The 27,167-nt window shown below is 38.6% G+C and overlaps 1 protein-coding gene across 1 annotated transcript; it reads right to left on the reverse strand.

The window, feature by feature from the left end:
• Positions 1 to 1,621: 1,621 nt before the first annotated feature.
• On the reverse strand, positions 1,622 to 23,900 carry PIWIL1 (piwi like RNA-mediated gene silencing 1). The gene is made up of 20 exons (XM_013949188.1): positions 23,820 to 23,900; positions 22,091 to 22,226; positions 18,829 to 18,954; positions 16,826 to 17,040; positions 16,095 to 16,216; positions 15,343 to 15,423; positions 14,229 to 14,426; positions 12,942 to 13,053; positions 11,422 to 11,542; positions 10,813 to 10,930; positions 10,523 to 10,637; positions 8,932 to 9,119; positions 8,257 to 8,329; positions 7,708 to 7,908; positions 7,308 to 7,411; positions 6,696 to 6,766; positions 4,895 to 5,048; positions 3,860 to 3,985; positions 2,567 to 2,714; positions 1,622 to 1,738 (listed from the first exon to the last, which is right to left on the reverse strand). The coding sequence occupies exons 1-20, from the start codon at positions 23,898 to 23,900 to the stop codon at positions 1,622 to 1,624; spliced, it is 2,607 nt and encodes an 868-aa protein (XP_013804642.1).
• Between the last annotated feature and the right edge of the window lie 3,267 nt (positions 23,901 to 27,167).

The following is a 27,167-nucleotide window of genomic DNA, read 5'->3' on the forward strand; positions in this document are numbered from 1 at the left end:
AGGAAAAAAACCCAAACCACTATACTGGTCATTACAAATTTCATGGGCAAGAAAGAGGTTGGTGCAGTTCTCTAAAGCTCAGAAAGGAGCTTTTCAGAGGCAAAGAATAGCCACAGAAGTTACTCCAGCCTATGTCACACAGTATGTCCGGAGGCTAATCTTAAAAGTTTGTATAAAAATACATCTAACAGGATCAGACAAGCAAATACCACAGCGGCAACAACTTTATTTAAATCTCTCAAAGGAAAAGAACAAGTTTCACAACAGTTAGTTAAAAAAAAAAAAACAAAAAACACCACAGCACTAATTCAAGTACCTCCCCCTCCATATGCACTACTTTGGCCACCTCATAATACAAAAAATAAATAAATAAATAAAATAAAACTGAAATAGTCTTCCACAAACACAACTGCAGGGGGTTTTGCTTTAGAAATTAAGCTAGTCCTGCTTAATAGTTACCTATGAAAATCTTAGAAGCATGCAAAGCGTTGCATGGAATTACATTCCAGCTAATGCCAATGCAATTCCAATTTTTTGGAACTGCATAACAGAAAAAAAACCATGAATAGTACAACTATCTAGGATGCTCTTTTTTGCAAGCCAGTGCTGATGTAGGCACTGATGTTCTTTGACAGAAATTAATTGATGCTTGTTAAATGAAAAATAAACTGTGTCAACCAAGATCATTTCGTTCCAGTTAGGCATTTGAGTCATCTAAAACAATGATTTACTTACTTATGCTATGATATTAATATGATTTCTGTACTAAGAAGAAGCTTGTTAATAGCCCCTGCTAAGAAATTAACACCCACATAACAGCATTCATGCTTGGTCAAAATCACCACTTTTAGGAGAAAGGAACCTGTAGTTTCAGATAATCGAGGTGCTCCTGTATCTGTGATAGATACAGAAATAATTTTGCCTGACTTTTCATGAAACTTTGGTATACCTAGAATTTTTCACTTAGTTTATGCCAGTCTGTAAAATCCATTCCCTCTATTGCTAGGAAGAGAAGTGAGTACAAGACAGTTGTTCATTTTCCTGCAATTCACTTGCAAGGGTAAGCATTAAAAATTCTTCCATAGGTTTTGCAGCAATATGCAATCTTAAAACAGAGCCTTAATGACTAAGAATAGCTGACAGCCTCCCTCTCTTGAGGAGGCAGTCGATATGAAATAGTTCAGGAGACAAAATTTTGCCCACCTTTTAACAGCCAAGAAAACAAAGGACAGTTAAGTGCATTTTGAAAATGAAAAGTTAAATGTGAGAACTGGAGAAGCTTGGATTTTGGTCAACATAACTAAATACCCTGTATGGTAAAAAAATTTATTATGCATGGGACTTCCCCCCAAAAAACAAGAATACAACCAAGAATAAATGATATTTTGTGAAGAATCCAAGGGAAAAAAAAACAGTACACTTTTTATAGCAAGCAGAGTCCTATTCAAAATGCAGACCTGCTGTCTCAAGTCTTTTTTCCCCTACAATGAAAATAAAGTTCCACAGCTGTGCATTTACATTACCCTACATATGCAACTAGCTTTAAAAAAAAACAACAAAAACCCCCCCTGATAATTATACATTCTATTGTGCACTATTTTTTGCAGCTGACATTTCAACTTCAAAGATAGTACAGTCTGTCTGAAAGCGACAAGTTTGGTTCTCTGTGAATACTCTGACCTACAAGGAAAGCCAGTTTATGGGCATACTGGCAAGGAGCAGGTACTCGGATAACACCCTACAGAAGAGAAGGAGAAAAAACAACAAAAAAAGAAGGAATTATTTTCAATTAATTTAACAAAGCATAAAGCATGCATTTGCTATAACAAAGTGAGTCTTGGAATTCAGAAGTCTGGGTATGTGTGAAGCTTATATTCCCTGTAACCTGTGCAGATTTGTTAAACATTACATATACTGAATGCATTAAAAGATGTGTTTTATAAAAACACAGATGTAAACAGGTTCTCTCCTCCATCATCCTCTCCTCCCCCCTGCCCCCACAAAAAAGAAAAAAGAAAAAACCACCTGCCATGCAGGTTTACATTCAATGCTCTATCATACCGGGGGTGGGGCATAGGGAAGTCAAGCGAGGTGTTTATGATTACCAAACTGACAAATCTAAAGCACATTTCAGGCATGAGCTGATTGTGTGCTGGTCTTAGTATGCAAAAGGAGAGGTCTTGAGGGAAATGGAGATGCAATTCCATCTCCACTCCACACCCAGAAGGAAGTATTTCTGCAGGTAAGAAACAATCGTTTCAGTTTTGCTTTTGACATAAAATTTGGGGACAATGCTCAAGACAGCCACTATTCTGTAGTGAGACTAACAGTTACTTTAAATCTTCAAACGTCAGAGAGATGAGACAATTTTAGCATGACTAGTCCTCAGACCACCACTCTAGGTCAAGAGTCATAACTGCAAGCTTTCTGCATCTGCGTGGGTGTTCTAAGGTTACCTTCTTCCACCTTCCTCTTTGCACACCTTATAAGTCTTAACTGTTGTTACTGCACAGAGACGCTCAATCTTAGAAGAAAAATACTATCCTTTTCCAGAGAAAATACTTACCGACCAGTTATAGTACATGTGGCAAAGTTTGTAGGTTAAACGTTGTACATGATCTGGTTTCAGTCCACTACTGTCATAAACTACATTATAATGAGTGGGTGCAACACTACCACTTTTCACTGCCTGGCTCACAATAAAGAAATCATACCTGTAATAGAAGAAACAAAACCACCAAAAGTTTGGTATGGAAAGGGCTGGTTTTGTTAGACATATACAAATCCCCCCAAATTTGTCCTACTTATTTCCCTAAAGCCTCTTTAATGCACAGTCAGTAAATCCCAGAAGTATGCCTATGCTCTGGCTGCAAAATAATGCAGTTTCCTCTTTTTTGAAAGGACAGGGTATCTGGAAGAATATAAATCCTATTATATGCCATGGGTTTTCAGGGCATGCAGGTCCTAGCCCTTCATCATATAGCTTTCCTCCTGATAAGCTAAGTGTATATGCAGGTTAGTTATAAACCTTATTTACTACATCACCCTAAGCCATCTTTGGATGTCTGTGAAACTACAGTCACAAAACTTGGAACACCTGCAGTAAGTGAGGTGGGATAATACAAGAAAAAAAGGCAAAAAAACTAATCAGAATTATGTACTACCACAGAAGACTGGGTTCTGTTCTACAAGCTCCAGAGTCCCCTGGCCAAAGTCAAACCTTTCAGAGTGTATTGAATATGTTTTTCTTCCCCATTTCCCAGGTGCCTGACCAGAGAGATCTTTGGAGTGTGACTTACAAAAATGATCACTATCAACAGCCAGCAAGTGAAGTCAATGAGATGTGTGCGTTTGTTTTACATACACACCAATGCACTGTGTAATTCTGAGTCTTCTTAAAGTAAGGTCCCAGCCATCAACCAAAGTTCCACCACTTGCTCAAAAATTGCACCCTTACCAAGTAACAAAATTTGAAGTGTAATGTCCATACTACAGCCAGACAGAATTTAATTTCAGTTAGGGCAGTTGGGCAATCCTATCAGTAGTCACCGATTCAGTACTAAACCAAAAAATAATACACCATCACCAAAAAGCCCCCCCCCCACAAACTTAATAAAAGCATATACAATACTATAATGTATACAAACATACATATCAAAAACCATGAAATACTGCACAGTAGATGCATAAAATTTAAGCATCTCCATTTCTTTCATCTACGCATTCACTAGGATTTCTTTTCAAAATGGCAGAAGTGTGGAAAGTATTCTTCTACTTCCAGCAGTCAATTTAACATTGGATACATTCCCTTTATTATGGGATGCCAGCCAACAGAAGTATTACTTCTATACAAACTTACCATTCTGGTCTGGTAACTTCTACATCAACAACAGTACCAGGGGGTGGATTTTGAGGTCTTCCACCAGACTGTGCAAAGAATCTGGTATTTACTCGTTTCTTCACAACTATCACACTAAGTCTTGGACTAAATTGGAAAAAAAAAAAAAAAAAAAACCTGCCCTGAAAAACTGCACCAAGAGTATTTCAGGAGCAGATTCTCTAGGGCTTCAACTTGAAAGCAACTTTAGAGTTCTCCAGTGCATTAATTTCACAGATGAAGTCCCTACTGATTTATTACTTTAGATTAAGTAGGACATTGCACAAAGCCGCAAAAGTGATCTTCTAAATACAAATCTGATTCTGCTATCTTTCTACCCCATCTTTTACATATAGCCAACACTACTGTGCTTTAACAGTATTTTTGGTAAAAAGCAAGCCATAGACAGAAGCTGAACAGAAGCACTTCAATTCCTACCAGCTGTAACTTGTTTTGTGATCTCCTTGCCTGCTGTGTCAACAAATAATCTGCTCTGAATAATGAAATTAAGAAACAAAGTCAAAGAATCACTGCAATCAATAACAGTTTTAAAGCAGAATGGTGAGAAGTGACTGAGCAGAATGTAAGTGACTAGACAACAGATAGTCCTTCTAGAAGTGGAAAGAAAAAATTAACCTAGCACACACATGTAATCACAGTCAGGTTATGATCAGTCAGTTGAAAAAAAAAAAAAGGTCTTAATTATCACATGCATCAAGAATGGCCTAAAGTGTGTCCACATACATACATATGTATGGCATACACAAATGATAGGCATACTAATTTTTTTAATATTATATTACAAGTTATTATATTACAATTACAAGTTATTATATTACAAGTTAGATATGTCAAATCATGTAGACAACTCAGCAGAAAAGCAGTTATTTGCACTCAAGTATATATAAATAAGGATGAAAAGATGACACAATCTTCCTCCATGGTACCTCCATTGGTAGTCTAGCATGGTTTTTTTTTGTGGTATAGAAAAAAGGGGGTTGGTGGAAACATACTTACTTGTAGTCTTTACCAACAGACTTCAAGCAATCCAGAAGTTGAGGCACCTCATAATTAACCAAGGTTTTTAGCTGCCCATCTCCTACACCATCACGATACACCACAACACGAGAGGGCAAATACTTATTCCACTTGAACCAGTCTCTTAGAGCAGCTTAAAAAATAAATAAGAAAAACTCAGTTATCTATAATTAAAATTCATTCCAAAACTAAAATTTCAAATTGATTTACTGGAAAAATTGATTACTGGAAAAACAGCAATAAGCTTTGAAACCTGGGACCTCACTCTTTCAGCTACCTGAAACAGATATGCATCATGACGCACAGAAGTTAACTAAGAAAAGAATTCTGATTTACCTGTGTACCAGCACAGAAAGAACCTGAAGAGGTTAGCTAGTCCAGTGGTCTGTTTGACAGCAAGTAGCTGTCATTCCTCTCAACTGTTATCTAACATTTTCTCCCAGCCCTTCAACAATGTGGACCTCGAGCCTTCCTAGACAATCCATTTTGGTGTCATTTTTTTCCCTAATACCTAGCCAAAACTTACTTAAGCCTGCTAGTTCTCACCACCCAGTCAGGTATTACCATTGCTTTTGCAATAGCTTTGTTGACTTGAAAGTGTATCCTTCGCCATGATCATCTGTTCAGTCTAGTGATCCCACGTTCATTGAGATCATGCTTTCCAAACCTCTGAGTATTGTCTCCTTTGGACTCTGCCACGAACTCTCATCTTTCCTGAAATACTGGAGCATGCAGTACTTTAGCTGAGGCTTTAGCAATGCCAAGCAGAATAGAACATTTACTTCACACACCTTCCATCTTACATGCCTATTTATACATTCTAGTATGAATCTGCCCTTTAGAACATGTTACTGCAGAAGTTGGTGTAATTCAACAAGTGATCTTTTGCAAACAGATTAATCATATACTAAAATCTCAAAGTCATATTCTCTATTCTTATTCAGTTCTCAGCTCTTAAGATAGTTCTAAACTGAAATCAGTCATCCAAAAAAATCTCACCTAAAATGGCTCACTTCACTGAACATATGAGGATCTCATTCTTACATACATTACAGGATTATATTAGAAGTAGTAGTATACGTTCGATTACATAATTAGAACCATTTATCTACAGAATTCAGCAAACAAGATATCAGACTGAAGGAACACATTTCTGAGGGAAGAAGTTAAATGGAAAAGACTTCTGAATCTGCATTGCCAAAGTCTGTTCAGAGATAATATACACAATAACCATGATGAGAAACAAGAAGCAATCTCAGGGTTATATAACTGTTCACAAGTATACTATCCTAACAAATCCATACTCAATGAAAGCATCATTCATTCCTTCCATACTCTAAAAACTTCAGGGCTGCTTATTTGTAAGCTTAAAACAAATCCCTTTCACAGATCAAAACCCACCACATCTATTTTACAATTGTTGCCTCCACCTGTTCTGCAGGATAGGTTTCTTCAAGAGTGATGCAAATCAGAAGAAAACTTGTTCACTTTAAAGTAAAATTAATTCTGATCTCCTTTAAATCAGTCTCCTCCAAAATATTCTTTGAGGTGCACTGATATTGATACTACTTAACTATGGCTAAGAAACAAGGGAATCAGTGACAGAATCTATGCAAAATGCTATTAACTGTCAGCAACATTTATAACTGTATTTTTAATCTGTTTTTATCTAAGTGCAAGTTGGCAATCTTTCCCCTCAAGTCAGCAGAGGTGTGTTTTGAAAAAGCAAAGCTATCATTCCTTAAATCTGACTCAGCAAGAGTAGCAAGCCTTCCCTTACTTTGCAAGCAGGCTTTGAGTCCATCCACAAGTTCTTGCCCATGATCCTGAAGAACACAGCGTGAAAACCACCTGCGAAGATGAAAATACAAGATGACCTTCAAAGCACTTCCTAGGTCTACTTCAATAAAGAGTTGTTTTGAAAATGGCTATGACCGCTTAGTCTTTAGGGCTACCAAGGGACAAGGCACGCAAGCAAGAGTTAGTATACTGTATGAGAATACTGCCCCTGCAAAGCTCCTGTGGCAGGCAAGTGCCTTAGCATCACATGAAATTCTTAATCCAAAAAGCTTTCGAATAAGTCAACACAAAAGAGAGAAGAGTCTGTCACCCTAGTGTTCACTATTTATCCCAACCCTTGCCCCACCATTTGCCACCTCCTACAAGCACTCTAGAAGAAAAGGCTGTCCATACGGGACAGAGCACAAGGAAGAATTCACAAGTGAAGTCTGTTCTTATTTTAATACATAGTTCTCATTAACAGTAAAAACAATTAACAATACAGTTAAAGCAATTCAGACACTTTTATATCATGACCCATCACAAAAAAGTTTATCTTCAGTTAAGGGAATGTTAAAGAGACTTATTTTTTTCTTTGGTACTAGAATCTTACCGGGTCATTGCTTGATTCAGGCTAGCAACAAATCCTGCAATTGACCGCTTCCCAGATACAGTATCATGGTAACAATCAATTCCCACAACCATTAGCTGTTTCAGCTTAAAAGGAATCAACACAGAACATGTATTAGTAAGCGCAGACATGCCAAAAGTACCTGTCACCTCCATCCTACAGTGTAACAGATCATGATATATGCTCTATGGTTTCAGGACACTTAAGTTTAAGTCATGGGCATTGAATTCTTAGAATTCTACAACTCTTATCTCACATTTAACTTCACACCTCTTCTTACATACACACACACAAAAAAAAAAGTAGAAAAAGAATACTAGATAAAGGGTAGTAAAATTTTTTTTATATATATTTTTATATATATATATATTTTTTTACTTACTGGGATCTCAACACTCCAAAGCTCTCCACCCATCTTACAGTTCATTTGTAAGGCAATTTTTGTTGCTATGGACATAATACTCTGAGGCTTGTTTAAAGTGCGAGCAATCACACATTGACTTGGAATGGGACAATCTGTACATAAGTATTTCTTGATAGCATCGTACTTATCCTTTCGAGAACTAGACAAAAGACAAACTACCTTTAAAGGAAAAAAAAAAATTGTAAGACGCTAGTCTCAGATTTACATTACAGTTGTAGTTCTTTCGAGAATATTTCCTGTACACAAGAGAAAAATTGAAGAGTTCACAATGAAAGGAATTTTTGGAATGTTTTAGTGTCTATACTTCAGGACCAAGTATGAAGGTTCTTTTCCAGAGAAGTGTTCTAGATAGTCTGAGGTTTGAACAGGAGTATGAGAGCAGGCATGTAGGAAACAGTAGATGCTCAGGAGCCATGAGTTTTATTTCTGAGAACGTATCCATTAGTATTATCAAGATACAAATTATAGAGATTAACATGCTTTGAAATTAGGGATTCAAATACATACTATGTTTGTGTCGGAGGTAACATTTTGTTGCAAAACCCTTAAATAAGCTTCTGTTCTATCATCTACTTCAATCCTGAAAAGGAAGAGCAAAAACCATGAATACTTACAGAAAAAATAATTGGCAGTTATTGAAACTTTAACAAAAGCATAAATACGTATTATGCATCAGTACTGTATAAAGTGTCACATTTATACCTGTTAACAAAACAAACATACAATATTCACACTTCTTGAACATTCAGAGGAATTGCCTCCAATTTAGGCTTCCAACAGCAACTAAAGCCAAAGTTAAAAACAAGCACAAGCAGTCAAAGAATATATTTGTAAAGAGAACAAATCAGGGTATGTCCAAAGTCAGCATGAACATTTATGTTCCCCCTTATATTAGACATAGCTCTATCTGAGAAGGTTTTGCTCAATAACTAGATGTCTAATACTGTTAGACTTTGGCAAGCCTAACCCCCAGCAAAAGCTTCCACAGATAGAAGTGTGACTAAAACTCTGTCACTTGAGACATCTGAAGAATCTGCATACCAAAAGCAACTTTATTAAAACATTACAGAAACAGGTAGCATGGAATTCCATACTATCTCTTCATTTAACAACCTAAGCATGCTAACAGAAATACTTTAGTAAGTGTAAAAGTATTTCCCAGCAGATGCCTCAAAAACTTACATGATTGCCTTGTTCATTCTAATTCCCATGGATGGTGTGACTTTAAACAGATTTTGAAGTAATGCATTAGCAACATCATAGTTGCGCCGTGTGTATATTAATAACCAGTTGTCCAGAGGCTTTGCGTTGATTAAGGGAGCTCCCCTAGTTTCCTTCGACCAGTCAGCAAAATGAGGATTGTAGTCAAACTGTAAATGAGCATTGGGGTGAGGGGGAAGGAAATAAAGAAAATCAACATCCTACCAGACAAGCTATACTAAAGCTACTTCCTTATACACATCAAGGATAGGCTCTAACTCCCTGCCTAGAAAAATCTGATACGATTTTAATCTGTTCAATTTATGCTACTGTCACTGACCAATTTAAAATAAGTTTTATCTAATCCTTTCAAGCCATCCTGTTTAAACACTTCATTTGAAATTATGTGAAGATGCTTCTGATTTTTACCCCACATAAGTTGTTACTATTTGCTGCACAGATTTTGGCCAGATACAGCTGTAAGAGACATAGCTGATTCTGTACGGACATATTTTCCTCCCTAGATCTGATTTTTCACATTTTTTTATAAAGTAACTGCTTCTTAAGAAACAGTAAAGTATTATACAGAAGTCAGATCTTTTCAAGAATTAGAATTAAAAAAAAAAAAGCTTTAGCAAGTACACAGATATACAGATTAAGATGCTGTGAAATGACCTTTTCCATCTAGCATCCACTGACAAACAAAGTTCCTCCAACTGAGCCTCTTATGCAGGTTTTGTTAATTAACAGCATGAGCATCAATTATATTAGTTGTAAACTAGCATGCATGTGGGTTGGCTGATTTCAGTTTGGTGAAAAGTTTTGTCAAAAATTGACAACTAACTAGTAACAGGTTTGAACACAGTAAATCTGAAATTCAAATCATAGAGATACAATTAACAGTTAAGCACAGGAACGCTGTTATTGGATGCTGACATGCTGTTTCCTGAAGAACTTCCAGGATAGGCAGAGCATGACATGATTGAGTTAAAAATTAATTCCATTGTAGATTTGCAACAGACTGACACAGCATCAGGGCACAGACTACTATAGAGCAGATCTGTAGTATTTTATGGCAACCAATTTCCTATTTCATTGAAAGCTCAGTTATTCATGCTGAAGACTTAACCCAGCTTTGAGTGAATAGATTCTGCATGATTAGTGAATAGATTCTGTCCACCGAAATCAAATAATTAATAGCTTTTCATTTGAAAGCTTTAGCATTTTAAATAAACAGAAACTAGTTAGAAACATCTCTATTCTCCTAGTTTGTATATCTTAAACCACTTTGTATAGACAGACGGGACTGTTTTGAAAGGAAGACATTACCGTAATGCAAATCAGAAAAATCTTCAGACTTTTTTTTTTTTTTTTTTTTTTTTTTTTTTAAACAGGGCTTACAAACAATTTGAGAAGCTCAGAAATGTCCTGTTTGGACAATAAATGACTTGTTTATAATGATTTCACACATAATCCCCTTTTTAAAAAAAATAAATCAGCAAGTAGCATTTAATCCTTTAACAATCTGTTTCATTGGTAAAGAGGTCTAAAAGATTTTAAGTTGTTTATTTACCACTCTTCCTGCTTGATGGATCTTTTCTGCTTGAACAACTCTTCCCGTAAAGGATAGTAAGTTAGAATCAAAGCTTAAACCCCAGTCTCGAAGTTCCCTCTGAACACTGTCATCTCTATTTAAAGACAAGATTTAAATTAAAACATAAAAAATGTGTCTGGCTGAGATCCATTTTATATATATATTATTTATTTATTAAGGCCAATAGGTTTTCCAAAGTTTTGTTGCAATAGAAATTTCTCACACAAATCTTTCATGCTAAAGATGCACAGAATATCAAGGTAGCATACTTCTGTAGGTAGTCAATAAGTCTTCCAACTTCACGTTGCCTTTGCTCAGGTGTCAGTCGTGTATGAACAGACAAGTCCTTCATCATATTAAAATCATTACGCATCTTCTCGGTTAACCCTGCATATTAAGGAAAATGAATTTCTGGATTTTTCTACTTGACACTAAAGAGCAAGAAGTGCAGCTCAATGTTTATAATCGCAAAGCACAACAAGGCAGTGCTGAGAGGACAGGTATTGCAAGTGCAAAGTGAACATCTCACATATGAAAATATGTATTTATGTATTAGCATTTTATAAAATTTTCTATAAAATATTTCTATTTTCTGTATGGTAAATTTCTCTTTTCAACAGAAGTTCATCACCAAAAAGTCTACAAGTTACCAGTGGGCCAATGTTCAACACCATATGTGAAGGCTATATAACAGCAGAAATCCCTCAACTTTACAGCCTCATTTAAACATCTAAGCTTTTCCTTTCAAAACATGTTTCTAAACTCACATTTATACAAGCAAACTATTTCTACTTAATCTGTCAAAAGGTTACTGTCAAACTACCAGTTCTGGTAGGAGATACAGTTTGATAGATGCTTAGAAACCCCTGCTACAGTACCTGTTAGGTAGCACAGCTCTGGAATTAGTACAGCAGGTCCTGGCATGAGGCTTCCTCTCCTCCTTCTAGGCTGACTGACCAAGAGAGGCTGGTTCAAGTCAGTAATTTCTTGATTATATTGCTGTATTAGAAATATGTGTTAGTTTACTCATAACACACACTTTTCTTAGTAATAATGCTCACTTTAGAAACTGAATGGTTTTCCTAGGGGGAAAAAAACCCTGCCCAACAGTATGTCTAACTTAAGGGGAACTGGTTCTGCCAGAAAATGCCAAATGAGGCATTATCCTCACTATCCTCTCTACTTATGATATCAAGTTACTGAGTTGCAGGATAAAATAGAAACAATCCTCCTGCTTTGCTCGAGTCAGCACCACCCAAAGCATCTAATTCAAGATCAGGATGATCATTTATGGGCAAGGTTCCTGCCCTACAGGGGGATTTAACTCAAGACATCACAAGAATCAAACAAGATTCCAAGTAGATCTCTGAAATTCTCCCCTTCTTCAACCTCTCTTGCACTTGGCAAGATTGCTTTAACAGACCCTAATTTGATTTAGAAGGAAGAAACATGACACAAACTGAGAGTCATTACTCTCAGTAATGTTACAAACATTACTTCCTACTTTACCTCTTTTCCAGTCTTAAGTGATTGGTGACACACTAATGAGAACTACACCTTAAGATACATGCAAAAGGTAGCATTTTAAAAAACAAACAAACAAAAACTAGATCACAACAAATGACAAATGCCAGAGAAAAATTATCAGTTATAAACCCCATCCTGCACTGGAATGGACAATATAATTTTTGGTTCTATTTTATTAAATCAATAAAGAACAGCCTGATATTTTGTTCTGGAAGGCGGTCTGGGGGGTGGGGAACTTTTTGCCCTATTTATCCTTAGGAAAAAAAAATTATTCCCTGGAAAAGGCTCAGTGAATCCCATGCTATTTCTAGTATGTATTCTCCAACTACCTCAGTAAACAGTATTATTCAGGACAAGCCAATGCCATAAAAATGTACATTTTAGGTGACCACTTATACTCCCTCACCCTTTCAACAGAAACAGGAGAAGGGGACACAACTGCCCCATCCTGTTTTACAGAAGGAGCTGATGCGTAGAAAAACACTAATTTCTGCAGTAGGACTCAGCTGCAGAGAAGGTTAAGCTATGAAAGATATACATAAACTGCATCTCAAAGAATTATAATTATCAAACAGTAATTTCTCTTAACATGACTGTCCATTTATTCTACCTCCAGTAATCAAACTGTAATAGTCAGCTGAAAAGGGACAGTCCAGCCTATCGTAAGTGCAATCTTGCAATCTGAGCACTATGAAATAACTCAAGTGGAATGCATGCCATCTAGGGTAGTTACTTCTTTCAGATTCTATAATATCCATTAAAGATAGCATTCTACTAAAGATGACTATTAATTACTAATCCATACATTATAACTAGTCCTCTACTGACGCTCTGAAGTTTCAAGTTTAAGCAGAATGCACAAACTCCGTACCATCTTATAGTAGTCTATGTAGCTGATTTCAGAGCCATCTGCTTTTGTAAAGGTACACTTTGGATTGGCATCCCAGTCAATGTCATCAACTCTGTATGTTTTATTATTGTACCTGAATAAAACATTTCATGAGTTTTTAAAAAATCTTAAGTCAAATATAAATGAAATAGAACTGTGAGAAGAGAGTTAATTGCAGTACTCATGTAAGCTGAAACTTTGTTTCCATCAGCAGTAACTTCGAGTTATCCATTATAACAGATACAATTTAGCTTTTAGTAGAATTGATTAAAAAACAGGAACAATCCAATAAGCATTTCCTGCTTTTTGCAAATGCTGTCACCTTGATCAGTTTGTTAAGCTGACAACGATGCTAATTTCATGCTTTCTGATACTTCATTGTCTACCTCAGAACATGAAAAAACCCAGAAAAATAAAGAAGTCTGAGAAGACAAGAATCCTAAGAGACAAGAATCCTAAGAGACTCTTTATCTTACATAATACCAACTCTACTTGTAGACTGCTAAAAGATTCTTTTAAATCATTAAGAACTAAAGGGGAAGAGGGAAAACTTATATTACTAAGATTTCGATGAATGTTTTAAAAAGTGTAAAATACATAGGTATGAGCTATAACACCAAATCTTCTAGAATTTATCTTTCTCTGTCAGAAAGTCATAATTGGTTCTCAGAGATACTAAGTCCCTGGTTTGCATACCAAGTAATGGCACTAACACCATTGCCAAGTAGGTTGTTTTTTTTTTTTATGTTCATCATCAGTCAGCGAACAGGTTCATTATTTAAGCAGCAACTTAAAAACATATAAGGGGGGAGAGGGGTTTGAGTCACACATGAAAATAAACTAATCAGGCTAACAAGAACCATAATTAAAGCAAATTAAACAATGATGCCCTCTTGGCTTTCACAAGTCACCTTAACTAAATGAAGTGCAACTGGCTCATATAAAGCAAATTTAGTTAAGTTTTAAGGTTGTATTTGCTAAGATATATTGCCAAGCAAAAAGAGACTGCAACATGCAAAAGCCAGAGATAATAGCTTTTCAAGCCATATAGGCACAATAAATACATCATTTAGTCTGATCTCAGGCATGCAAGCATCAAGTAGCATTAGCCAAGTCAGAATACTACACCAGGACAGATTTATCTGGCTTTCAATTATTTCTGGTACACACTGGTATCCCATCTGACTATGCCATATACTCTGTTGTAACAACCTACACCAATTGATGCTTAACACATATTAGGGGAAAAAAAAAGTTTAAACATCTTACTTTGTAAGAACAATTAGACCTATCAGTTCTTTAGTGCAGACATCTCTAAATCTTTGTTCTTCGACCTGGTTATAGAGATTGTACATAAAATCCAACACTGTTTCACTACGAAGAACTTTATGGCTCACATCTGTACATAACATAATGCTTTTTTCATACTGGAGAATAGAAGTTGTGAAGCCTGGCCAAACCATCAACCTGTCAAAAGAGAACATACAGAACCTTAGCATGCTTTAAAACATCTCTGTTTTCTCCCTTATTTCCGTCTACTTTCCTAGATACTGAAAAGCAGTCAAAACACAAAGAAACCATTATCTAAATATAAGCAAGATCCCAAAAGGCCAGAAAACATTTTTTAATCAACTTAAGATAAAAGATTAATTTAATGATGTAGCAATATAACTGAACTAAGGATGCTGCAAAACCTAAGAAATTCATTTCATGCTATTAGTCTTAAATATCTTAAGTAAAAAGTGTTTGGGTATTCAAGACATTTCAAAGAGTCAAAGGCCAACAGTTTATCTAGAGGAACACTGCCCAATTTCTTCCACCAACCAGATTACATAGGCTAGTCTAATGGAAGAGCGTGCACCACAATCATATGACTGGGCCCCAGTCAAACTGGAGCTTACCAACATGTAAAACAGGCCTAGGGCCAGCCAGAAGCATCAGTCACACTCTGGGGCAGCCAAGGGGGTGGGGTGGGGTATGACAGCTACCAATAAGCTAGTTCCAAAACTACCCATCCAGTGGGATGCAACCAGCTATGAATTTCCTTGGCAGACTAAATGGCCTTCAGAATGAAGGCTGGACACTCATGAGCTTTAGAATTAAAGTACTCAAAGATCTCAGCCTTAGAGATATTTAAGGAAGATTTCTAACATTTAAGTGAAATGTAATAGCAGAACACAGACTGGTAAAGAATAATCAGATCTTAGAGTTATACATAAAAGAAATTAAAAGCATAAGGTCTTGTACTGCTTCAGGAGTATTAATTTTTAAGCCTATGGTTTTATTAGAAGGTAAATCACTGGACTGATATGAAAGCATCATCCTTTCTCCCTCCTCCCTCCCCCCCCACCCCTGCTAAACCTGGGTATCCTTTTTTCCAAACCTGTGATTAGGGATGCTGATTGGGTCACTGGGGTTGTAATAATTACGTCCAATTTGCTGCAAATTCATTATCTTCAAAAGCCTAGAAGTTGAAATAATGATGTCATTTACTATTATTATTCAGCCAATCAAACTACCCACAGTCCCATCCTTCTGCAGAACCTTATTTTTGGTTCATCTGGCTAGATGAAACCAAGTCACAATGTGAACTTCTGGTTAAATGAAATGTAGAAATGCCATGGACACTTGCAAAGTTAATAACAACTAAGCAGTTGAGAATAAGTTAGCACACAACTCAGCCTTTTGCCAACCAATTGATGGTAGCAGTCTAACCAGGCTACATTTCAGATGAAACTAGGTACTCCAGGCATCAAAGTTATATGGAAAGATTATGCAAGTAGTATGTCAGTTTAAGGTCCCACACTACTTTTTGCTTTAACAGGCAAATTCACATGCAGAAAAGGTGGACAGAGGGAGGGGAACTGTCTACAGCAGTTAGCACTCTAGTGTCAATCTACCTGTTCAGAAAGAAGGTACAAATTCATTTCACACTGGTATGTGCCAGAAGCATGCGCATGAAACACATGTTTCATAGCACAGTAAAATGTAGCCGAGTGTGGTGAGCCATGTAGTAATGGTAGCTACAAAGTCTGACAAATGTAAATTTGTCATATAGATTTGTAGTCCATCCTTTGGAAAGGCAACACTTAAGCCACATATTTTTCAAACAGAGATATAACTTGGAAAACAAACCTTCTAAAAATTATGTTGTAAAATTGCAGACATGTAGGTGAAGTAGGTGGCAGCTCATTCGTTAAGGTGATTGTGATCTTCACATCTTCTCCATTTCGGGTTCTACTAAACACTTCAGTAACCTGAGAGAGTGAAGGCTGGTTAATAAAACCAGAGGCAAACAGGGCTATGTCCGGACTTTGCTCCATTAATACTGAACTGCACCAGCACATTAAGACTCCAGGTAATAATTTCAAGACTTAGTAGGAAATCAAATTCCTATTTTGTCTATGATTGTAAACTGCAACCTGAATGCTTGGTTCATTCAGGTGAAAAAGACTAATTGAGCAGAATGGAGGCCATTCCAAAGCATCTTCTACCAGCAGACAACTCGGAACAGAACATTAGTAAGGGTACAGTATAGTCAAAGTGACCCACCCTTTCAATTATGTTGGATGTAAGAATACACAAGCTATGAAAAGATTGAAGCAGCAAGAAAACTAAAAGAAAAATACTGTCTGCACTATTGACAAATGTGCGGATTATTCTAGCCTGCAGAACCTGAGCATCAGAATTAGAAGTTTATTACCAAATTTCTACAGGCAAGTAAATTAGCTTATACTTACATATTCAATGCAGTAAGTATGGCTCACAAGATAGCAATTCACAAAGTTCACCCAGACTAGTAAGAAACAGGAAGCATCATAAAAAGCAAGTCAACGTAAAAAGAATATAGCATTCTCATACCACACCTTATTCCCTAGTTTTTTTGGCAAGAATAATACTGCTCCATCAAATGCATGTGTCCTTCCAATTAGCTCTTCATGCTGAAAGAGCAAAGCTGATCGAAGACGGCGTGCTTCCATTTGAGGATTATAGTCAACATGATACTGATATAAAGCCCACTGGGGTCGAGACGTCAAACGAAAATAATTGGTACTTAATCTTATCATAATACCTGAAGAACCTAAAATGACAGGCAAACGTGTTAATAGATATAAAAAAGTTCTACCACTTTTGTAGCATTTTAACAACTTTGAGAAAGTTTAAAATAGCAAGTCATCGATTCAAACATTAGAGGTCATTTGTTTACTGCAACTCTCCTAACACCATAAGCTATAGAAAATGCTCACATAGGCACAGTATGATCATAGGTAGCCACCTGATTATCAGATCTTTTCATAATTCTTTCATCTAGCAGGAAAACTGTTTCATGGAATGATGCAAGCATTTAGATCAGTAGCCTGTCTCCCAAAGGAGAAGAACCAGGTACAATAGAGATAAATTTCTGTCAGAATGGTGGCCAGGTGTGGACAAATTATTCTTTCTTTACATGAATCATAGGCACAGAACAAAAAATTAACCACGTATCAATCAGCAAAGATATCCACATTCCCATTCATATGCAGTAATACGACATTCCTTTTGGTATTTCAAGATTTTGAAACTAATACACTGTGAGAACAAACTCCAGATCAGTTACTTAATTCAAGATTTCTTTCAATCTGTTTATGTTTCATTTCAATTTCTTTTAGAATTAAAGACACATCTAATACAAGAAATATATTGCAGTTGATCATTGATTATCCATTTTTATGTGATTTTGATCAAAAATTTTTCTATCCAAAAGAGAATAAGCCAGATGAAAACAAGAACTCCCACCAGATGCACAGCACATTAATTATGCTAGAAAACTGTACAAGGTTATAAAGAGAAAAAGAAAGGCCACCAATACAGCTGCCTATAAAGTACAGATATACATGAGCTAGCATCAACATAACGCTAGACAGAAAAATCTAGATGAGAAAGAAAATGGCTATACTGCTTCCAGGCCAAACTGACTCAAGCAGAAGCAATTCCCATTGTTCCTGGGCCTGTGGCATGCTCCAATTATCATCCAGTTAAGCAAGAGAGGACTATATTCACTATTTAATATTGTTGTGATGTCTCAGAGCTACCTGCAATATAAAAGTATTATTAGCACAGAACTTGCACCTTTTTAATCACTAAAACATTTCTTTCAAAGAGTTCTCAATTTCAAAGTTTGTTCGGACATCTTTATGAATTCGGTCAGGTGAATGTATTACAAACAAGAAGTTATAGAAGCAAACATACAGAAGCCAAATAATCCTGGCTTGCCTTGATTGTGCGGAAGAGAAACAGCTAAACATCTGATAATTTGCTTCAGCTGTGGCATGAAGATAAACAAACTGATTGTAATACTGCACTGAAGCTCCAGCAAGCTCCAAAATCTCACCAAGAAAAGTTAGTTCAGAAGTCTTTAACTAAGCTAAATACTGAACTACACTAGTTTAATTTGAAGTTGTCAAGGTAGAAAATATTGCCCTCACGGGAAAAACATAGATCCTTACAAGACAAGCAGAGAAATAAGAAACCAAACAAGTCTAGGTAACAATTTCAATAAAATATCATTAAGTTTTTAACTAAAAGATAAGTCTTGCTTGGAGAAGTGCACATCAGGATAATAAAAGCATTATTTCTATCTAAATACTTAGAATTTAAAACACTATACAATTTGTCTGAAGTACTTCGGCATCAGACATGTCACCTAACTGTTCCTCTTCAGATATCAGGAGCAACTCATATTTTTTTAAACACAATAAAGATTTGCTTATTTGGCTCTTTAAGTGATATTGTAATACAGTCAGTTCCGATTTTCAAATAAAAGCTAAAAGCAGAAATAAAACAGTACCATTCTGGTTTACTTATAGCTCTATATATAATCTTAACGTACCAGTTTTTGATTCTCGAACATGTTCTATGGCTTGCCGAGTATTTACCCCAAGATCATGGAAGTCTCGACGACGTCCACCCCTGTCTCCTAAAGACATTTCCTGAAAGCCCGCTGAAATCTGACATTCTATAGTTTTGAAAATTGGGGAAGGGTAAGAACGACAAAGGAGCTTTAGTTATAAATCAGAATTAAATACAGTTTTAATTTTAAAAGTGAGATCTACACAAAATTAAGAGAAACTATGAAAGGTTAAGTTTCAGCTTTTGTTATATAGTAAACTCATCTAAACATAGCATTCAGGTAATACGTATTAGCTTCCTAAGACTTACAGACAGTTAACTAATGATTAGATAGAACAGCTGGTTAGCCACCTGAAAAAAGTTGGAGCAATATACAGGCATACCTCGCTTTATTGCGCTCCGGTTTATTGCGTTCCACAAATATTGCGTTTTTTTACAAATTGAAGGTTTGTGGCAACCCTGAGTCGAGCAAGTCTATCAGCACCATTTTTCTAACAGCATGTGCTCACTCTTCATGTCTCTGCATCACATTTTGTAATTCTCACAATATTTCAAACCTTTCCATTATTATTATATCCGTTATGGTGATCTGTGATCAGTGATCTTTGATGTTACTATCATAATTGTTTTGGGGTGCTGCGAACCGCACCCATATAAGACAGCAAACTTAATCGACAAACGTTGTGTGTGTTCTGACTGCTCCACCAACCGGCCGCTCCCCTGTCTCTCTCCCTCTCCTCAGGCCTCCCTACTCCCTGAGACACAACAATATTGAAATTAGGGTAATTAATAACTCTACAATGGCCTCTAAGCATCACACAACTCTCACTCTAAATCAAAAGCTAGAAATGATTAAGCTTAGTGAGGAAGGCATGTCAAAAGCCGAGACAGGCCAAAAGCTATGCCTCTTGCACCAAACGGTTAGCCAAGTAGTGAATGCAAAGGAAAAGTTCTTGAAGGAAATTCAAAGTGCTACTCCAGCGAACACACGAATGGTAAGAAAGTGAAACAGCCTTACTGCTGATATGGAGAAAGTTTTAGGGGTCTGGATAGAAGATCAAACCAGCCACAACATTCCCTTAAGCCAAAGCCTAACGCAGAGCAAGACCCTAACTCTTCATGTCTATGAAGGCTGAGAGAGGTGAGGAAGCTACAGAAGAAAAGTTTGAAGCTAGCAGAGGTTGGTTCATGAGGTTTAAGGAAAAAAGCTGTCTCCATAACATAAAAGTGCAAGGCAAAGCAGCAAGTGCTGATGTAGAAGCTGCAGCAAGTCATCCAGAAGATCTAGCTAAGATAACTGATGAAGGTGGCTACACTAAACAACAGATTTTCAGTGTAGATGCAACAGCCTTATATTGGAAGAAGATGCCATCTAGGACTTTCACAGCTAGAGAGGAGAAGTCGATGCCTGGCTTCAAAGCTTCAAAGGACAGGCTGACTCTCTTATAAAGGGCTAATGCAGCTGGTGACTTTAAGTTGAAGCCAATGCTCATTTACCATTCCGAAAAGCCTCGGGCCTTTAAGAATTATGCTAAATCTACTCTGCCTGTGCTCTAAAAATGGAACAAAGCCTGGATGACAGCACATCTGTTTACAGCATGGTTTACTGAATATTTTAAGCCCACTGTTGAGACCTACTGCTCAGAAGAAAAGACGCCTTTCAAAATGTTGCTGCTCATTGACAATGCACCTGGTCACCCAAGAGCTCTGATGGAGATGTACAACAAGATTAATGTTGTTTTCATGCCTGTTAACACAACATCCATTCCACAGCCCATGGATCAAGGAGTAATTTTGACTTTCAAGTCTTATTATTTAAGAAAAACATTTTGTAAGGCTATAGCTGCCATAGATAGTGATTCCTCTGATGGATCTGGACAAAGTAAATTGAAAACCTTCTGGAAAGGATTCACCATTCTAGATGCCATTAAAAACATTCGTGATTCATGGGAGAAGGTCAAAATCTCAACATTAACAAGAGTTTGGAAGAAGCTGATTCCAGCCCTCATGGATAACTTGGAGGGGCTCAAGACTTCATTGGAGGAAGTAACTGCAGATGTGGTGGAAACAGCAAGAGAACTAGAATTAGAAGTAGAGCCTGAAGATGTGACTGAATTGCTACAATCTCATGATAAAACTTGAACAGATGAGGAGTTGCTTCTTATGGATGAGCAAAGAAAGTGGTTTCTTGAGATGGAATCTACTCTTGGTAAAGACGCTGTGAACACTGATGAAATGACAACAGAGGATTTAGAATATTACATAAACTTAGTTGATAAAGCAGCGGCAGGGTTGGAGAGGATTGACTCCAAATTTGAAAGAAGTTCTGTTGTGGGTAAAATGCTATCAAACAGCATTGCACACCACAGAGAAATCCTTTGTGAAAGGAAGAGTCAATCGATGCGGCAAACTTCATTGCTGCCTTATTTTAAGCAATTGCCACAGCCACCACAACCTTCAGCAACCACCACCCTGGTCAGTCAGCAGCCATCAACATCGAGGCAAGACTCCATCAGCAAAAAGATTACAACTGGCTGAAGGCTCAGATGATGGTTAGCATTTTTTAGCAATAAAGTATTTTTTAATTAAGGTATGTACATTGTTTTTTTAGACATAATGCTATTGCACATTTAATAGACTACAGTATAGTATAAACATAACTTTTATACGCACTGGGAAACCAAAAAATTTGTGTGACTCGTTTTATTGGGATATTTGCTTTATTGCGGTGGTCTGGAACCGAACCCACAAAATCTCCGAGGTATGCCTGTATCATCTGAGTCAATAATCTCTTCTGCAAACAGAGAGGACACATCCTTCATTTCAGCTTCAGCCAATTCAATGAATTGCTTAAAGACACTGTGATGTGAAAAAGGTAAGAAAGCTGCATTTCCTGATTCCAATTCGAGAATAATAGTGAGGTATCCAAATGAAGTTTGTTATTGGAATTCATGTAGTTGACCATGTCAACTGATATTTATTTTTTAAACTATTCTGACAGAGAAAATGGTTTTCTGTTTAAGTTCAGCACATTTAAGGTAGTTTTCAAAGTTCTAGTTTAGTTACACAGCACATTAGAACAATACTGCGATCACAAAATAGGCACACTTTTCCAAATCTTAGTCATGAATCTCATTTTGAAAAGAAAGAATTAGAAATATAATATAAAGAACATATTAACTGCATTCTGTCCAAAGTACGCGTTCTTGTGGGCAATAAATTTCATTTTCTCCCTTTCTCACCTTCTGTTTTTGGAACACCCAGAGGGCCTCTCTGTCGCCCACGGCCAGCAAGCTCTCCTGCTGACAGTAACGGCAGAGGACATGGCTGCTGAGGTTGCAGATGGCCAGACAGCTGACTTGGCAAAGTCTGTTGAACCTGCAAAGCCTGCAACAGTTGGGAACAACTTTTCCTACCACAGGAGAAGAAATAACATAATGCTGAGAGTATTGTAAAAACAAAGCCACTAACCAACTCCAGAATACCAAAATTTCTGTAACTGTTCAGTTACTTAAAACAGAAAAAAGACTTATGTATCAGTTATTCAGTAATATTAAAGTTATCCTCAGCTTCATAACTAGTATTACAAAGAACAGAAATTAGAATTATTCCTCTGCATGTCAAACTCCAAAATAACAAGCTTTTGGATTTTTATGTTCATTTAACCAGTAATAAATGCAATCCTCCTCTTTCCAAGCCCCATCCAAATTCTTTGAATTTTAAATTTTTAACACATCATCTGATACTCCAAACAAAAGATTACTTATTTTTGTAAAAACAGTTCTTGTAACTTTAGTGTCCAGTGAATAAGAAATACTGAAAGTGTCATGTCTAGAAGAATACTTTGGAATAAGCTGAACCAGCTGGAGATTCCCCTCCCCCCAAAATGCAATCTTCCCATAAAAAAACAAACAAACAAAAACCAGACATTTATTCTATTCAGCGACTACAACACTGAATCTTCAGCCAGGAGCAATCCCATACTTCACAGTTTCACATTACATGTAACCACAAAACAGCAGTCTGCCACAACAGTGTGGTTAGTCCCTCCCGCTGAGTAACCAAATCTACTTTAAGTGGAAGCAAGCAACAGGCCAATATCAAGGATAATCCTGAAACCTGAGCTACCGAGCCAGCTTGGCTCTGTCCTGTCCTACAACAAAGCATTGGAGCCAGTGTCATAAGCTGCCAGCAATCCATTCCCGAATCTGCTCTACCCCTTCGCTCTCGGAGTACAAGGTACATATCCTGCAATTCCCCAAAGCAGAGCCCACGTTCAAACTAATGTGGTCTCTTAGGTTTATTAGCTCTGATCCCGGTTCAGTAAGGTGCATCAATGCTAATGGTAAAGCAAGGCACATTTCACTATTTGGGAAACAGAAGCATAAACTACTTTCTATCATGATTTAAACTCATCTGCTTGATACTGGTGAGAAATGATTTAGGGGCACTCCTGCACTCTAACCACACCTCAGATGAAAGATGGTTATTAAGAACTGACAGATTTGAGGAACTGCTTTAAAACAAAATCTCCAGGTCTGTGGCAGTGACTTGAGTTACAAAAGTATCAGCCACCTTCAAGTTACACTTTTTACAGGGCACTAATTCAAATACGGAGACGTAAAGCCCTTGATATTAAAACAAAAAACATTAGGATCAGGTCAGAAGACTTGCCAGACCCACGTTCTGGACAAACATTCATCAACAGCCTAATATGACCTGCTTCTCTGCAGGATATCACAGTGAACAAAGCATAATACAGAAATGTCTACCTATTTTGACTAGCTCTATTAGGACAATTGTACTACAATAAAGCACTTGTTTGTAATCACACACAAAAAATTTTATTCAAAAGGATTTAATGTGACCATATACCTGACATTACATATCTACGTGCAGCAATAAAAGGAAGTAGCTGAGGTATGCCATTTCAAACCTTTGCCGTGCTAATTAAAAAGAGAACAAACTTACAGATGCAGCTCCTACAGAAGGAATAGCAGTCTCCTGTCCTCGAGGTCTTCCTCTCGCTCTGGCTCTAGCTCTTCCTGTCATTTTCTCTTCTAAGACAAACCACCTACAGCATTAGTGTCTGATCTTCTCCTTCCCCCAGTCTTACTCCAATAAATATTATGAGCAGCACTATTTCATTTGTCTTCATTTAATGTCAAGGAAAAAATAAATTTGGCTTTCCTACCCAACTTATGGTAAAATTCTCATTTGCTGCCATGAATACCTAAAGAGACAACAAATGCACCATTTTAAGTAGTGCACAGTAGTGTGAACATTAAAATATTTGTACTTCACATGGCTGAATTTTTTTTTAAACACGGATACCAAGGAACTTTTAACAGTGGCAGGCACGCAGTTCCTTAAGTTGTTTTCGGTTAGCCTGCTAAAAAACGCACAGAGCAGTGAAATTTAGTACTGCTTAAGAAGGTCAGGTAAAAACAGACCAAAACTTAAAAAAAGTGGGATGTTTCCAACCACTCTTTGCTAAGCAGTCTGCTAAATTCACAGAGCACAACAACAGCTTTATTTAGACAAGACTATACAGTTAACTCAAGCAAACGAGTTTCCGGACAAGAACTCCTTTGAGCTGCCCAAAAACTTTTTGTTTCTTGCCTAGAACTGTATAGTTGGTCTTGTAAAACAGATCTTTCTCTATAAACTTTCCTGCTTTCTTGGGTGTCCTTGCTAGTACACTAGTGTGGCTAAGTTACAGCTTCTTAGAGTCACCTTTGAGCATCTTGGCTAGAAATTTCAAGCTGCGACGGACAGCTACACTAGAGAGCACAGCAAGATCTGCAGCCTTGCACAAGTGTAAATTGGGGTCCACCGGTGTCACGCTCAAGTTTCACTCGAGGCCTGACCCAGCGTGATTCATTACACTAGGAGCAGTGCATGCTTCCCTCAGAAGACAGGCCAACCCCTAAGGCCTGGTCGGTTGAGGCCGGCTCCCTGACGACCCACGCCAGCCCCCGCGACCTGTCGCCTCCCCCCCCCCCAAGGCTCGCCCTAATGGCCCCGCCGGCCTCCAGCAGCCTCTGGGACCGGATCCGTGGGGGAAGGCGCTTCCCTCCGGCTATGAGCACCCCCCGCCGCGCCGCCAGCCCGGGCACATCCCCCGCCGTACCTCAGCCAGCCGCGGGGCGGTGAAGGGGCTCCGATCCTGCACCAGCGAGAAGCAACGACCGCCCTCCAAACGACGCCACACGGCCTCCTCACCGCCGGGCGCCAACAGCCACTCCCGCAGCCGACAGTCCCTCAGGCCAGTTCCCCGGCGCGCAGGGAGCGGAGCCGAGCCGAGCCGAGCCGAGCCGAGCCCCGCTCCGCAGACACTCCGCAGAGCCGCGACGCGCCGCGCAGCGAGCGAGTGCCACCGCCGCGGCCACGGCCCTCAGCGCCTCGCCCGCCTCGCGCTCGCGCTCGCGCACAGCCCCCTCACAGGCGCACGGCCCCCAGTGGCGCGAACGGCGGAACACGCGGTCCCCTCTGATTGGCTGCGGGGGAGGGCCGAGGGGCGCGGCCGGCCGCAGGGCGGAGTTCGAGGCGCGGCGGCAGAGCCGAAAGTTCCCGAAGCAGCGGGGGGGGGGAAGGGGAATGGGGGCTTCCCGCCCGCCTGTCACCCGGGACTGGGCGCCGCCGTCGCTGCTCCCCTGCTTGCTTCCTCAGGCGGTTAATAAAACTGGCGCCGGGTATTTCATCAAATACTGACGACGTGCTGTTCTCGACGTAGGGAGGTGCCCGCGGGCCGGGCGCCTCTCCGGGCCGGGCCCTGAGGAGAGCCGGCGCCTCGGCGCTCCTGTTGCCCTGGGCAGGTTTTTGCCCCCTGAGCAAAGCTCGCTCTGGAGCGGCGTTGGCGACCTTGGTGAGCCCGGCAGAAACAGGTGCCGGGGCCAGGAGTTAAAAGGTCCCAGAGGAGGTAGCTTCTAGGGGGAAAAAATGACTCGTGTTTAGTTTTCCGGGTGTGCGGTTTCCTTAACCGCTCTGTTCCAGCGGCACCAGTGAGATGGACGATACGGAAACGGTGCGACAGAAGGACAACGGTGAGATTTCAAAGCAGTTAGACGTCGCGATGGACGTGTGCAGGAGAGGAGGATTTTCCAGTTAAAGGCGCATCCCTCCACATCCCAGTTCTCGCTTGAAAAATGAATCCTGTCTAAGTCAACCAGAAGGTGGAGCAAGGAAACAAGAAATAAAACTGCGGTGTTGCAGCGCAAGGTTGCATCTGTCAGTGACATGAACAAGCGCGCTGCTTAAACTCGCTCTTTTCCAGAGACGTACACAACATGGGCATAAAGAGTTAGGAATGGGCACGAATGCGCACAGCACACGAACTGTTGGAGGGAATGACGGGACACAACCCTATCCAGCAATTATTAACAACTTAAAACACATAAGCAATCATCCTTGCATTGAGATAGGTTCTTCAGCAGGGTAGCAATCAGGTGGGGAAAAAAAAAGCCTTATTCTAAGTATCAAAACTGACTGAAATGCTCTGCTTGTTTATAGAGAATGACAACTTTTATTTTAGCTGCTTTGGCATAGGACTATCAGATCTTAGGACTCAGAAGTAAGCAGCCTTAAATGTGAATTAACTCTCTATGCCAGCTTTTCTGCACTTCTGTAGAAATAAGGAATGTCTAGACAACACAAACGCTTAAGTGCACATTTCTGTTGTTTAAGTGTGCCTTTGCTTAAAGATTAGATGTCTGATGCATCTGGAGACACTGACTTCAAGGGGCAGGAGATAACCCTATGTAATTAAACCCCAGCTTTGTAAAAGACCAGTCTGATCCCATTACGTCAGCTAACTGCAGTGAATGGAGCAAAATGTTCCTTTCCTTTGCTCCCTGTTACTCCAGGTAGAAAGGGGTGGCAGCGTTAACATAAATACTTAAATAATACAAATATCTCCATTTGTTTGGTTTCAGTCCTGGTGCGCTTCTAATTGCTGTCAGCATAGCAACCCATGTAGGAAACCAAATTACAAATTAAAAAGAAAATCCTCAAAACTATGAAAGTTAAGTGTTGATACTGCTGCTTAAAGTTGAAGCACTTTCAGCATGTAATTTTTATTACTCAAATATAAATGTGGATAAATATTTAACAAATTCAACACATACACTTAGATGAGGCATGCTCACTGCTTTTAAAAGCACTGATTACTGCTTGCCATGGGCTTTTTACCAACAGCAGCAACTTTTATTACTTAGTAGCCCGCGGAACTCTCCAGTGGGTCAGAGGGTTAAAGCTGCAAAAACACAATATGCAGATTCTGTTAGCTCAGCAGTATTTAAACAGAATATAAAGATGTAG

Source organism: Apteryx mantelli, chromosome 17 (assembly GCF_036417845.1).
Source record: "Apteryx mantelli isolate bAptMan1 chromosome 17, bAptMan1.hap1, whole genome shotgun sequence".
NCBI lineage: Eukaryota > Metazoa > Chordata > Aves > Apterygiformes > Apterygidae > Apteryx > Apteryx mantelli.